At 41.6% G+C, this 16,542-nt stretch overlaps 1 protein-coding gene across 2 annotated transcripts in view; it reads left to right on the forward strand.

Annotated features, from left to right (window-relative positions):
* LOC107216507 (cubilin) overlaps window positions 1-16,542 on the forward strand; it is an 84,275-nt gene that overhangs the window by 56,896 nt on the left and 10,837 nt on the right. For both annotated transcript variants that reach the window (XM_046731083.1, XM_015653716.2), the window contains one exon: window positions 5,321-5,535. In XM_046731083.1, coding sequence (XP_046587039.1) covers window positions 5,321-5,535 — 215 coding nt within the window. The remainder of the gene's footprint in view (window positions 1-5,320; window positions 5,536-16,542) is intronic.

A 16,542-nucleotide genomic window follows, 5' to 3' on the forward strand; every position in this document is an offset into this window, starting at 1 on the left:
TTTGGTCTGACAAGAACATCATACTAAAAAATGATGAAAATCGAAGGGGGCGAGTTACACGGACTGCTAATTTCACGCGCAGGAATGCCGCATTCTATATAATGAAAAAAAGCGAATTGGACCGAACGTTCTATCAACGATGCCGAATCCTTCATCCTACAGCTAGTTGAACTCTCAATCCCCGACACTCGCAATTGTCATACCGACCTGTGTTTGATTTCTGGTCTGCGTTTGCGTTTGCCAAACAACAACAAGAGCTTGCTCCTACGACTCGTCGAGAATCAGTCGTATCTGCGGCCGGGTTGGCGAAGGGTATACCTACTCGAAGGGCGGAGGAAAGAAGGCAGAGGCGGAAGGAGGAGGAAGGAGGCGAATACGACTGTCGGGGATTAACCAGTAAACCCCCGTCGGTTCTTATTCCCTTTTATCATCGAGTGTGGGAGCAGCTTTACGATCCTGTTGTCGCAACGGTCGCAACTCGAGCACCTTCGAGTCGCGGTTACGTCGCGCACAGTGTGCTCCATGAAGGGTTGTTGTTACGCGGAGTACTCGCGTGTCTCCGTATTTTGCGAGCTGGTTCCTGCCTCGTCTGGCTCTACCAGCTTTTTCTCCAACGGTCTGGCAGATCGATCTTCGTTTCTCCCATGTGGCCTCTGGAACGGCCGGATAATATAAACGAAACGTTGCAACGCAACTCTCTCCTATGTACCTGTGACTTATTGCTGGTGATGTGACGAATACTCGCATCCGTCACGAATACTTCATATTGTCGGAAAAAGAAGAAAAAAAAATACGTTAGTTTGATAGCGAACTTTTATTTTACAATCTAACCCAAGCATTAATTTGTTTTTTTTTTTTTTTTGATATCAATTTTTTGTTAAACAATCGAACAAACTATCGGCTCCGTTTCAATCAGCTTGGCAATTTCCGGAATAAGATGGAAACGGCGCTAAGGCGTGGGTGCGACTCGCATGGTGTGCGTACCTGTCAGTCAATCAATTGTCAACTTTCAGCCTTAAAGAAATGGCGCTGTGTTTAAAAATTTAAACGCTTAAAAATTTGCGCTTGTTGCATCACGAATATCGCTCAAGAAAGAGGGAAAACCGCCCGTTGCTAATCAGCCATTTTACCGATCGAATGCATTTGTATCGTTGATATCGTACTTCGAGTGAAACAGGATCGACGTCGGTTGTTGCGATTTTCTATTATAACAAAATTTAAAAAAACTTGACACCGACAGCTTGATATTATATATAATAAAGTTCATGGAGTTGCGTGGAGTGGATTTTATTACTTTCCATCGAGCGCGGACTGGACGTTTTCCTCTCCCGCTTCGGTCTCTTTATTTCTTTTCTTTTCCTTTATTTTTCCGCCGTTCTTTTTCTTTCCTGCAATTCGTCGTCGCGTTCGCCGCAAGCTACTCAGAAGCACAGTCTCCACTCTGCTCCGAGTGCAATTCGATATACACGTATCTGTAGGGGGAGGGAATGCACAGAGGCAGCAGTCAGAAGCCGGATAAATCGCGATTCTCAAGTATTATATCTATACAGCTTATACACCCGCCCAGCTGATCCTCCGTATCTTAAATTCTCTACTTTATTGCTAATCCTCCGATAGTATCGACATTCTTCATCGTATAGAACCCGGAGTTCTCCTTCCTCCCTTCCTCCGGCAATGATGGGCGTAATTCCACTCGGTTTATACGAATTAATCATGTTTTTTTTCTCCTCATAGCCCCGACCCCAACTTATAAGCTGGGCAATTTCAAGCAGCTACGATGCAAATTGCACTACGCTATTTTTCTAGACTTTGTGAGATGAATAAATCGAAATGTAAGAACACGGCAAGGAAAGAAAAAAAGTCGACGATACTGTACGCAAGTCTAGCCTTGACTGCATTTCCCTCTGACAATATGATTGAGTCAGAGTTTTCTCACCAGCATACCTGACATTTCTTCAAAAAGTGTCTGTTAGCTGACTTTTGACCGTTGCGTTATATCTGGGAAAAAAAAAAACAAAATACTGGAAGACGGTTCTCCAAGTTCATCAGCCGTGTGTATAATAATAATAATCGTAATTTGTTCGAACGAGAAACGGGCTGTAAAATTTTTAAGCTCATCGCTCAACGCCACGTCTTTTTCTGAGTCCTTTCTTCGATTTCTCTTCTATTCTTTTTATCGATATCCTTTTTTACTCGGCACTCGTCGCACTAAATCCGTGCATTTAACCTTTCAAAATCACGTGGCGAAGGTTTTATTTTTACTGTTCAAAGAAAATGGAAAATTGATTTACTGGCGAAGGGAACATTGTTTCCATTCCAAATCATAGCAGTGAATTACTCTTTCAGTTTACTCTCCGAATCGTTTTATTATGTCGCTCGTTCGATCCCCTTGAATTCCGATTGGAGTAGTCTGTTCCGTTTCTGACATTTTTCGACTGTCAGGTTTGGATTAACTTTGAGGTTTTTTTTTTTTTTTCATCATCTGCTACCGCTGCAGCCTCAGGCTTCTTAATCTTTCAGCTGGTCTCGTCAAACGTCTCCTCGTGCGAACGATCTACTCCGTAGGATCTACGGTGAATAAACTCATGGCTCAATATTTACCCGATGGCTTATTTGACGTTGTGAAACGCGAGGTTCAAAGTAAAGCTGCTGCGGAGGGATGAAGCGACCCTTAAACGCTCCAAAGACGATGACAAAAATTCCTCGAGTCAATTTCAATGACGCGAATTTTCATCGATAGCAGTAGCAAATCCGGCGACAAGGTTGATTTGCACAATTTCGGTCACCGACCGACAGTGAAATGTGCCAGATGAATGATCGGAAACCGGAGAAAAACTCGATGATTAAATAGGCAAAAAGATGATACTGAATCCGGATGCAGATCAATATGACAGATTAACCGAGTCCTTTACTTTGATCCTCGGCTGTCTATGGACTAGCGCAATAGAACAGCCATGGCGGCATGAAGAGACGAGAATTTTTCATTCCCTTTTTAGCGGTTGAAAGTACGAGACTATTCGCCATTTGGCGGCGCGACGGTCGACCTGTGAATTTAACGAGCTTTGCTCGGTTTTTAATCACGCGAGTAATCAGGTGCCGAGCTGATTGCCTCCAGTTAACTTAAATTAGCCCGGTTTAACCGTCACCCGCTATTCCAGCACGCGAATATTTCCCCGTTCGCCGTACTCGCTTATAATACGTGTGCATACTGTATAGGAATACAAGGGTATACGATGTGTATATGGGGCATTACACGTCAAATTTGCAACCCACGTACCTCAATCCCTTCGATGTTGATAATTTTTTAGTATGATGCTGCAACCGACCCAAGGGGGTCTCGGAATTTTGTTCACATTTTTTTAGCCAACAGTGACGTTTAAAAAAAAAAAAAACAAAAAACCAATTCCGAAACGCCATATTTTTAATATAATAATTTGAAAAAATTTACGGTGACTTTATGATTTAAAATATGATTTTCCCCGATCAAAAAGGATCACGGAATCATGAAAAGAACGCGATTCCGCAATCTATTAAGATCGTGGCATGTGAAAAATAAGGTAGCAAAAGCAATTCCCATATGAAAAAACTAGAAACTTGCGAACGAAATAGTAAATATTGAGATTCCATTATCGTGCCATGCTTAAGAATCATATTTTAAATCATAAGATCGTTGTGAATTTTTTCAGATTTTTAAAAAGGACATTTCCTGAACTGGTTTGTTAATTTTTTTCTCATGTCACCGGTGGCTAAAAAAATGTCAAAAAATATTCCGCGACCCCTTTGAGTCGGTTGCAACGTCGTACTGAAAACTGATAAAAATCCAAGGGACCGAGGTACACGGATTGCAAATTTGACGTGGAACGCCCCGTATACATATGTGCAGTGTTGCGAGCATACGTGCGGCACACGAACAGCTGTGATCTATGTACACGAGATATCTTCATCCGGGTTTCTGGGGGAGCTGCAAGCGGCTAAGTGCACTGCTGCATGATATGACGCGATATTGCAACCCCCGGAATAGACGCCGCCAGCGTCTTACACAAACAGTGTTTATCGTCGAGCTCACGCGGCTGCACGTGCTCTGGGAGGAAATTCCACGATTTACGTCAACCCATTTTTACCTCAGTTTTATGTATCCGGGATTTTCCTTCGATTTAACAGACGGCGCCGAATTGAAGCGAAAAACAAACGGGACATAAAAGGAGAAATACCTGAATCGAATTCGTTTTGTCCTCTCAGCGAATCATTTATTTTGAAACTGATCTTGATCGGTTTGATTCGAGGCGTCGAAAATATCAATTTCCGACAATTAAAGTTACAACTATTTTATTCAAGGGTGCATGTAAGGGTAAAAGGGTACAATATACGTCGAAACGAGAAAATGATTGGACTAACATCTGAAGAGTTGAATCGAAGGTAATTGAGTTCAATTATCTGAATGAAAGAATCACCGTTATTTGGAAGAGCATGTTAAAACAGTATTTTAAATTATTTCACTGCATCGCGCGTACTTTTTTCATTCTTTATTTTTTATTACACGTATAAACCGAACACAGTGACATTATAGAAACGTGTGATTTACCAAGTTTTCTTTGGATAGTCACTAATTTCTCGTTCCGACTGTCCGTCCCATGCATCCATAATTGAAGTACACTCATTTTCCACCGAGCAGTACGTCGTTACATGCCTGGCTTATTCAAACCGATGTTGTACGTATAGAATAGAATCGAACAATCCATTAGCTAATACCGTGCCCGTTAAATATACGGATATACGAATTTCTCTGCATGCGAATGAACGTGTATCAATACGAACGGCTGACTGAGCTACACCGGTCCGAGTACAGGGGAAATGCAAACATCGATACTAATCGAGAAAATTAGATAAACATATTCGTAGAGCCTACAGGTATCACTGATATTCCGACTGATATTATACACCTGTACACGTTCGCTGCGTCGATCCACGCGTCAGCAACAATATTTCCGAAAATTCGTGATCGTTCGTTGGTGCAACGATACTTTTGTCATTCTGCGTATGAAGTTAATAAGGTAAATGTACTGCTTATTGACCTTTTTTGGTTGCGTATCTGTCCGATCCTCGGTTATAAAATTATCAAAAAATAAATTTGCAGTGTCTGATCCTCTAGCGATTGGCTTTAGTCATCGAGAAATTCACAACTTCTGCCCCTCAATTTCTAATTTTGGTAAATAAAAGTGCCAGTAATTGGTACACTCAGCTTACACTGTAGTTTTACTTTTACCGATGTCAAACTTTTGCCCGTCCAATCTCACCGATTCTTCTTGACAATTATTTTCAGCCGAGAGGGACCATTGCAATAAAACTGTGGACATTTACGAAGACGTCTCCAGCCCCGCGGTGACAGCCGCTACTTGGGGTCGACCCTTGACCTGCTGGTATCGCTTTCGGTCATTTCGCGGGACGCCCCGAGAGTGGATTCTTCGTGTACGTTTCAAAAAATTCAAGGTCGGCGTTTTGGCAAACGCGACAACATGCGTCGGGGGATTTTTGCAGGTAAGATATTCACCGACTACTCTGCGATTCAATCGCAGTCGATGGTATAATTTGAAAAATTTCTCATTAACTTTCCCATGTTATACGTACATCCGCAGTGATTATTTTAGCCTCGCGTCTACACCGCGACAGCGGGATTTATCGCATCCAGCTTGCGTTTCACGCTTTTTGCATTTCCCGGGCAAAGTGCGTTTCATCCAGCCGTTGAAAAGCCCAAGTATTTACGGTTTTCAGTGGGTGCAATTAGCTAAGCCGTCAACTTTGAGCGATGCGCTTTCGTGGACAAATTACTAGCGCGGTTTTTGAACGAGTTTCTCGTTTTTTGCCTTGATTCAAATTTTTTCACTGTTTTTTTTTTTTATACACATTCTACGTAATTTCCCGCTTTCACGCTGCAGCAAGAAAACTAAGTTTAAAAGTACGCGGTTTTACCTCTTTAACCTACATTTTCCCTCTCACCGTGGGATGTATATTACATGTATACGTATACTATGTAACACGATGCACGAAAATTACCTTATCGGTTGCAATCGCATTTTCCACCCCTGTAAGCCCACCTCTCGTCGAGTAATAAATTTTCTCTATTCCCTTTTTTCCGGCTCTGGTAATTAAATATTAACCTAACGGAGGGTGAAACGAATAATTGATAACGTGATACGATTTCTCGGGCGTATAACATTGTACGCTTTGCATAGCTATACACGAAGTCATGCGGGGCTGGTAATATTGAGTTATCTGCATACGCGGCTTGATTTACCTTCGTACCCCAATTCATTACCGCTCTCGTTATATCCTAACACCGAGTTAGTGTCTAATTTTTGGGAAGGCACGCATACTCGCCGTAAACCCGAGCTAAAATCTCAATTTCGCGGATTAACGCAACCCGATGATTATCTCCTGACTGTTTACACCCTCAAATATTTTGCGGATTCGCAATTTTAAGGAGGTCGTCTGGTGTAAGGCTGTTTTTTTTAAAGGTTCTTTGGGTGTTTTTTTTTTTAAGGCAAACTGTTGCTACAAAATTTCTCACAATTTTCACATCATATTTATTTACATTTTAACAATCTTTGTGAAATTTTTCGAGTCCGAATATCGAATATAATCTAATGTATAGTGTCCGATAGGAGCGTACGTAAAAAAATAGTCCAGACATGATATCTCAAAAAGCACTGGATCGATCCTGCTTAAATTTTTACAACATTTTTATTATACCTGTACCTCCTTATTGCGTGAACTAGGATAATCGTGATTGCTTTGATAGTTTTCGTTTTACGAGCTAAACAAATACGAAAAAAATGTAAATTTCAAATGTTTTATCGTAAAACAAAAACTACCAAAGCAATCACGATTATCCTAGCTCACGCGATAGGTATAGATATAATGAAGATGCTGTAAAAATTTCAGCAGGATCGGTCTAGTGCTTTTTGATATATCATGTCTACACTTTTTTTTTAACTTACGTTCCTATCCGGCAGTGTACATTAGGTTATATTCAATATTTCGTCTTGAAAAAAATCAAAAAGTTTGCTTAAATGTCAATAAATATAACGTGAAAATGAAGATAAATTTAATTTGAATGACTTGCCTTAAAAAAATCCCCAAAAAGGATTAAAAAAAAACACCCTACACACCAGACGACCCCCGTAATTTCACAACTGTGAGGCCACAAGTCAGCGAAAGAATCGATGTTATTATTATACGCATCGAACAATCAATCTTGGCCCAGCTCCGCTTTTGACGTATATTTGATATCAAGATGAAATATATCACGAATGGAAAACGAAGTGCTTTGTGGATGTGACGCGGTCACCGTTACTTTTCCACAAATCGAATGATAGACTTGAAAACCACAAGGAATTCCACGTTTCTGCCGCATCGAAGAGACGGTTAATTCGTCTGCACCGTTCAATCAGCCCACTGATTCGCAATAAAAGCACCATTCAGGGTATCAAAGCTTTCATTCGACACGCAGTTTTTTTCCTCGAATTACGTACGTACTACGGTATTGCGTTACCCCGCAACATGTAGGCTGATGGTGTAATATGTATTCCATTGTGTCTCGGCCGACGGTTGCTAGCCGTATTATATCCTGCGGGACATGGGTACCCACTTTTGCCGGCGCCCTTTATCACAGGTGGAGCGAGCTTGCGAGCCTAGCGTTTGAAACACGAGCTATTTCGCGTTGGGATCTCAAAAATCCTCATAAAATAAACCTGGAAAACCTTCCGTTCTCGGTATTTTTTTGTTTTTTTTTTTATCTCCCATTGTGCTTCCATTTCCATAAACGTTGACGTCTCGTTTTTTTTTAGCATTTCGCAAATCGATCGAAAGAAAGAAAATAATTCAAAGTAGCATGGAAAGCATATCCATTAGATCTCTGTTAGGGTAAAAGTAAAAAAAAAAAGGAAAAAGAAACGGTTCAAACCTTGACGTTTGAGGGATTGTGGAAACTGGATAGCACGGACGGTAGGAAAACAGAGGAATCTTGGGAGAGAGGGTTTATCGCCGGAGCAGAGGATGCTGGCCAAGCTCGAACTTGGAACGGAAATGGCAGTCCGTATACCTTTTCCGGTCGACAGAAAATCGCCCCAGCAAGAGGAGACGGATCTTCGAGTCGCGGCTCCGCGGCTTTGGACGCAATCAAAGGCCAGCAGACGACATCGCGGCCCACATCCTCTGCTTTACCGAGATCAATAACTGATACGGGTTACGGATTACGGATTACGGACTACGGGATGCGGGCTACGGGTTACGGAGTGTGCGCTCCGTTACCCCGCGGGCAAGCCTGTTTGGCATGCCTTATTGACGCTGGATCGTGCATGCAGCGTCTTACTTTCACTCTCTATTCTTCTCTTATCTCGCCTCCTGCACAGCTGCGCATTGGGAGCGGGACGAAGAAATTGAGAGTGATTCTGCTCTCTCGCCTTCGGATTATTCTGCAGCCTCGGTATGCGTGGAGAAAGAAAGTAAGCCGGTGAAATACTTTTTTCCGCGAACCTTTCGTCACCGTCAAAAGGGAAGAATCTGTCAGTCTGGTCGACAAACTTTCTCGATAATCTCGAAAGCGACTGGATGAAAAATCTGAAACTGAGAGGCGTGGTAACCAAATGAGAAATAAAATAGATAGGATGGAAGGACATGGTTGTTTATTTAGAAAAAATAATAAGGAGGAAAAAGTACAGGTTGGTCGGTAAAACATTGAGAACTGAGTTCAAATTAAAGATGACATGGTGATTTTTCATGTCCATCATTTGGTTGTTAAATCCTCTACGTTTCAGGTTTCTTCATTGACCCGTTTCCGCGATAATCGCGGGAGTTTTGGACAGACGGACATTTCTCCAAAAACTTGTTTTCTGTATTCTATAGACTTGAGAAGTTAAAGATTCATTGAAATTAGAAAAAGTAAAAGATTGTGACGAAAAGAACTCTGCAGTTGTCAACAATTTTATAAACGTCGTGAAACTTCGTATTTTTTCACGAAACTGTATCGTATGTCCAGTTTTGACGAATATGGATACCTCGTTTTGTTTGTAAATGACTTAGCTATAAATTAACTTATATAATAAAAAAAATAACTTATAACTGAAATCAATACAAATCTCAAATAATAAACGTGTGTGCTTACTTTTCGAATATATCAGTTTTACAGTCAATGCACAAACTGAGCTATTAATCATTGAAATTAAATGGACTGTAGAAATTTGGCATTAACAAAAAGTGTTTGAATTCCAACAAATCACAGCTCGCTTACGTTAAGACGTATTAGGTATTTATAAATTATCTTAACATTAATTTTTACCTGATTCTTCAATTTACCAAAACATACAATATTCCTAAAATCAATACAAGTTGCGCATAACAAACTGATCATGAATTTCATGAGGTAATCGTTTCTTCAGAATTCAATGTCAGGTCATACGCGTAGGATTAATTTTTGGGTACAATGAGCTATTGAAATTAGATGAAATTCTACGAATTTGGCATTAACAAAAGTTGCATAGCATTCTAGCCGGTTTCAATCAACTAATTACCGAATCGTTTCAATGAAAATCAAGCTTTCAATTTTTTTTTCCACTCCTTTTTTCCTCATACAATTCAGTCGAACTCAAATCGGTCATCGATTATAAATCTCCGTTTTTTAATTTTCCCGTTTTAACCGTTTTCCAGCTTGGACTTAAGCACTCGATATATTTTCAATCAGTAGAAATTGCTACCGTTTCATTTCCTCCATTCGAGTAGATGGTAAAGAAAGTCGATAGTTGTCAGAAAATACGATGAGATCTTACGTCCCTCTCGGTATATTATTTGATAAACGTCCGCGTTCAGCACCAACAACGTAGTTTCTCTCTTCTCCACCGTATAACTTCAAGTGATTTACTATGACTTATCAACTTCCAGGACGAGTCCTACTTGTGTAATACCTTCGTTCAGAGAGACGGTGGCGTGCTTCGATTATAATAGAAACTCTACAGTCACTACTGTATATCTACAGGTTTACGTATTACAGATATCTGAGAACTCGAGGAGATCGTGAGTCTATTCAACGTAATATTAATGCTGGAATGAAAAGTACCGGGAAATGATTTATGGACACGCGATGTCAGCTCTGACTCCGCTGACTTGTCACGGGTCGGTATAAACGCCTCGACCACACGAGGTCGAAGTGTCGATGATCAACATCATTGGAGCTCGAGTCATTCGATGGCACGTACTGCAAGCCCGGCTTTGGTAACCTCTATTTCATTATCCGAATCGCAGCGTATTTCGTTGCATCGATTATCATTCATTGTCATAATGACCCAAATGCAGCATCGATTGGAATTCACCTCACTACTGGCCACTGGAATGAGACACCTAGACTGCAGCTCGACTCTCGCCTAGCCAACCGGGCGAGGATCGGACTTCCCGATGAAGTTTGCACTGCACTGCAGATGGGAGTCCGGTAAATTAACGGAAATAGTCAGGGCACCCTTCACCTTCCGGTCCTAGATCATCGTCGCTGATTGAGGGGAGGACCATGCGTAAGTCTGTTAGTGTCCAATGGAATGACCTGGTCCAGAGTAGATGCTTGCGGGAACGATCGCACATTTTCAGAAATTCATGGACAACCTCTTACGGAATACTAATTAAAAAGATTCCGAGTAAGTCCGAATTTCCGATCAGTTACGTAGGTACTATCGTTTGTTTCCACCTTATTGCGAGAAATTTTACGATAATTATAACCATTCCGAAGTTTCACCGTTCCGAGTTTTCTGCGCTATTCGGAGTGATCAGATCCGACGCCATGCTCACTATCTAAACTTTGATCATTTAGAATTTTAACTCGTGATCGTTACTTTTGCAGTGTATCGTATCGCCTGATTAGAAGAGCCATGGTTCAGGAAACTTTAGCGAGCAAGTAAACAGGGAGAGAATTTCCGGGTTAAGCGGGTTGGTGAATGGAATATCAACAGCAACTTTTATTTTGTTAATTTCATTACAACGTGGTCACGAATCGCATTTTCATCAAATTTACTGAACTTATAAACAATCAGCACGTGTTAGATATCGACTTTTCATCTTAAATCCTATGAGAAATGATGTTTTACTACCTTGGTTACTTTTGTTCTTGAGTTCTTAAGAAAATCATCGTAGCTAAGTAATCCATGAATTTGTTAAGTACTCAACGTGCGGCTATCTCGGTGATGGAATGATCGAAAAATTCTCCACTTTCGACTCCTCGTAAAGCAGGTATACAGGATCGTTTCTACGTACAGCTCCCGATACCGACATTTCAGCCGCTTCACAGCTCAGACACAAACCCTTTTTTGCAGTTGAGAGTTAATCCCCACTCTGGTCTACTTTATCGATCATTGGAAAAAAGGGTTTGTGTCTGAGCTGGAAAGCGGATGAAATATCGGTAAACTGTCGGTATCGGGATCTGTACGCAAAAGAAACCCTACATAACCACTTCGCAACGCTCGCATAAGGATCCCGACGCCGAGAAATACGCATCGGTGTTGCATCACAGTTGGTGGGATAGGACTTAATTATTCATTCGGTGATGGAACGAAGAACAGAGTCGGAAGATGCGTGCCATACGTGCCGGTTATGGGGGCTGAGGAATGGGCCCTTGACTGCCTGCCGGGAACGTGATACAGGACTGAAACAGGGGTTGCTGGGTTGGTTGGTACGCGCCAACGGCAGAACGTCATTAATCTTCGACAGGCTTGCCCGGAGCTCGCATCTATCGGGCCAAACATCACGCGGGTTCTTCGCCCGTCTGCCCGCAAGTCACGAGTCGGAATTTCGCGGGAAAACGCGAAGCGCGAAACACCGAGCGCAATAATAAATTGAATTAAATATAAGCGATCTCTTCCTCTTTGGCCGATTTTGCTCCCCCCTTTTCTCTCCCTCTCTGCGAATTCGAAAAATGTATTTCACCAAGATTACTTTTTCCCGGAAAAATTCGTCCAGGGAACGGACGCGATTCCATGCCTTTTTCTTCTTACCTTTACTCTCATTTTTTATTTATGTACTGAATATAAAAAAGTGCCTCGCTTTTTCTCATTCTATATTCGCTCTAACGCCGCTTTTGAAGCGTCTGCGAATGACGTCGTTACCCGTTTACGTCCTACAATTTTATATATTGTATAATATATCACTAAACCGACTGAATGGCTGCAGGAATTTCACGTTTCAATTTGCATAAGCTAACAATTAACTGGACTGCGGATAACATGTAGCTTACAAGTATTAAATTCTGCACGATTTTTGTTTGCTACACTGTTTTTTCTGCCCTCGTGTCGCAGCGCGAACGAAAATGCACGATTTTAAATTCCTTCCCGCAGCCAATTAAAATTTTCGTAATTGGAACGGTTTTAATACCCGTGAATGGAGAGCGATGAGTTAAAACAGGAACAGATATGTCATTTGGAATATTTTAATCTCAACTCTTTGGGTGATTCGCATGTTTTCCCTTCAGATATTATCTGAACAGTAATAAATCACTGTAACCAGGGACAGAACAATTTCAACTATCAAACGTAAAAAATCAACCATTGCACTGAACTAAACAAATAAGACATCAGCTTTACACCGAGTATCCTAAAATCCAAAATTCAAACGATTTCGTCAAGTTTAATTAAGCGTGAGAAGTGAGTGAAAACAGGAGAGAAAATATTTCTGCTAGAACCCTACCCAATAATTGAACTGCATGTTTCGCATTCCCGCCACAGATAACAGCAGCAGCAGCAGAACTTCGACGTTGATTAAAAAATCGAGAGGTTTCTGTCAGTTACGGGAGCACTTGCTGTATTTCACGATGCGCAATATAGATACAAGAATAAGCCTTATACACACACGGACAGATTTTTACGATCAATGATTTAATTCCACGCATCTGTTATCTTCGTACACAACATGGGGGGGGGGGGGGGGAGGGGAGGAATGAATGGTGTATAGTTGAGCCAATTTCATCTCTCTGGCCGATAAACTAAATTGCGAGGAGTGTAACGAGAATATCGACTGTGTGACGTAAACGTTATACCTGTTGTGTTTCTGTAAGTTTGGACGTTACAAAAAAAATATGTCCTCCGTCTCACAGTCCGCGATGCTAATTGAATAGTCTGGACTGCGATTACAACATTACTATTACTACTACTACTACTATTATTATTATTATTGTTATTATTACTATTATTGTTGTTGTTGTTGTTGATGTTATTATTATTATTTTACGTGGGAAGCTGATTCGTCGCTCGAAAGTTTTTTCATCTTCATTAACTGGCATAACGGTGGCCGTCTGTACGTTCCAACAACTCCTAGTTTCAACTCGTTTTCTAAATTGAAGTTTCGCCAACTGGGAAAGGGTACAGCAGTGTAAAATTTTCGCGCATTTTCTCTAATAGCACCAACCGCCGCTCGTCTCGCGACCGTAAATTAATGAATCGGTGTGAAATTTTAACGCCGCCGCGAGAAAGTTTGCCTAACTAATTCTTCGCGAGGTGTGGATACGGATATCCGTGTGAAATCGCGATGAAACTGTTTGCACAAAATCCTCGAAGGGTTTGATTTATTCGATTTTTTTTATGACGTAATATTTCGTCCCGAGAAAACCTTTGAAATGAAAAATAGAGAGGTGAGAAAACGGGGAAATGAAGGATGCGAAAATCGTCATGACAACGAGAGCCACATTTCCATTCCATGCTTGGCAAACTTCAACGACAAGCGAGTCTGAGGACGTGCAAACAACGGTGAAGTATCTTTGTACACATCCCCCTCGATCCTGCAGCAGTGATAAGTCAACGATCATTCAGTGCTTCCAGAGAGGGTCTCGACAACGCTCGTTGGAGTCGGTTGAAAAGGATCAGAGGAGAAGGGCCGAATAGTGAGTGTCGAAGAATTGGCGACGTTTGAAACAGGGTTGCGTGATAATATGTTCCGATACACCTTCTTCCGCAGCGATATTGAAAGTGCTTGAACGCCGCTAAACGAGGCATGGAATATGCAAGCTGATGTGTGGATACTTTTACGATATAAGTTGTTGGCGTATCGTCTCTCGTTGATGATCGTGTCTCTCGGCCCTAAAGGTAGTTTTATGAGGAAACGTTATATACGTATATACATTTGTGGTATAATAATAGTTTACGCCGCAAAACACTGTGGGAAAATTTATATATCCAAGGGTCGCCTATCTGCCGTTGTATAGTCGTAATATTTTCACTTTTATCTTTATGCTCATTTCATCGTTGTCGTTCTCTTCTTCGGTCGGCAACGACCGGGGAATTGAAGAAAGAAAGAATGAAAGAAAGAAAGAATGAAAAAGATAAAAAAACGCAAAGCAGTGAAAATATCGAACAATCACGCGCGCACGCGCTCGAACACGCTAAAAAAAGACAACGCGATAAACAGAATTGGGGTGCATGGCAGTTCAAGGGTCGCGAACCTACCGCCCCTCCAATATCGATAAGGGAAATCGTTGTTTGCGTTGTAACAAATGACAGATCTTTCAAATTAAGAACGGGCCGTAGCGGCAGCGGAGGGAGGGGGGAGGAGGAGAAAAGGCTGATGGGAACAAAAGGCCGCAGCGAACTCCGTTCAATTTCCGTCCCGCGGAATAATCAAGGGAATACGGCGGGATGATCAATATAGAATCAAGCGGCTCGCTCGGCGCTGAGTTTCAAATCGAGCAATCCGATTGACACAAGATTTTTCGGAGAGGGGGCCTCGAGGGGTGGGGAATTCGATACTTGTAAAATATAAAGATTGACAAAAAGAGAAAAAGAAAAACGAACCTACCAAACGAAACCACCGCACTTTCGATCTACGAACGTTAAAAACGCCAAAGGCGGCGTGTTTTAAGGTTATATGCATATATATAATATGTATGGGCTCAGTAGGTCATAATACAGATACATGTACAATCGCCACATCATCCTCCCACTTTCGAGGTGCAAAAGTATACAGATAGCTTCCTAAAGCAATTTCAAACCAATCGTCGAATCGCGATCCTGTCAAATCGTTCGGAATAAGAGGATAAAATACACACACACACACATAGATACGTCCACGCGAGTTTCGCATTCTCGTGAAATTTGTTTTTCACACCTCGTTTTCGTTCCGAGCTTATTTCCATATTTTCCGCGAGAAAAAAGAGCCGAAATTCCGTCAGTGAAAGTCTTCATAGTCTCATAGGTTTCAAATTGGAACACTCTGAAGTTGGCCAATCGCACAGCGGAGAGAGACGAAAAATAACGGTCATGCTCACCGCCGACCAATCAGCGGCGGCGTAAGCGAACGCAGCCTCGATCCCATTGGTCAACTTTGAACGACTGCCGTTTGAAATCTGTATAAGCTAAACTGGTGAAGCTGGAATACTCCGTATCCGTGAAAACCGGTATTCCAGTGTGAATGGAGACGTGCATACGTCAGCAGTGACGGGACACGCAGGATATACAAGAGAATCGTCGGAAAATCTACACACTGCCCCTCGTGAAAGTCGATGATGCTTGCTATCGTGTATCTCGAAAAGTATTCGTGTTGGGGTGAGACGAAAGGAAGAAGAAGAGGCAACGGAAAGTGATGTAAAAATGAGGTTGGCTCGACTGCAGGGAGAATCGAAGACGGGGGCGGGAGGGAGAAGGGAGAAGTAGAGACTCTGGCCGCCTCTGAACGAGCTACATGGAAAATCAATGAACTTCGAAGTGTGAGGCATGAGTATTTATAGCCCCTACTCTGTACCTTATTCGCATCTGTAGCTGTTGGTGTATATTCGAGAGTATTCACCGACGCCCTGTATGCCTGTATGCCACACACGTTATACAATTTCTATTCTTCTGGCTTCGATTCAGAAAGATATCGGGGACACGTTCGTCCTTCTCTCTTTCTCTCTCTCCTCCTCATTTCATCTCTCGTCCTTCTCTCTCCGGCCCGAGACAAAGGGATGTTCGAAACTCGTTATCGGTTTATCCTTTATCCCCTCAAATCGAACGCGTTGTATAAAATATTCTCTCAGAAAACATTTGTGTACCAAAGTGTTTTTTGGCTCGACGTGACGAGCTTTTGGCTTTTCAATACAGCATCTTTATTTTTATTTTCTTGTTCACGACGTGCGCGGGGAGGAAAGCTTACATATGTTCGTTGGAAACAAAAAAAAAAAAAACAAAGCATACAAATTAGGTGTATCTAATTTTCAAATTTCACCAAAACTGTAAAACTTAATAATCAAAAAAAAAGAGTTCAATCTCTCTGACGAATCGTATCTGCAATTTTTCTGAACTTCTAAATTCAGAACTTGCATTTACAAGGATTCAATCTTCTTAAATTAGTAACGACGAAGAATTTTCAATTGTTCTTGAAACGTATCCAGCACGTATCAAATTTCCGGGATGACTGCTCGAGTCAGGAATTTTCTTTCGGTTCAGAAGCGTGGAGTACAAGGAATAAAATATCATCGTATTAGGTCGATGTATTGCGGGAATTTGGTCGAAGTAAATTACGCCAGCGAAGCGTATTCGGCTTCGTTAT

The sequence above is a fragment of the Neodiprion lecontei genome, chromosome 2 (assembly GCF_021901455.1).
Source record: "Neodiprion lecontei isolate iyNeoLeco1 chromosome 2, iyNeoLeco1.1, whole genome shotgun sequence".
In the NCBI taxonomy this organism is placed as follows: domain Eukaryota; kingdom Metazoa; phylum Arthropoda; class Insecta; order Hymenoptera; family Diprionidae; genus Neodiprion; species Neodiprion lecontei.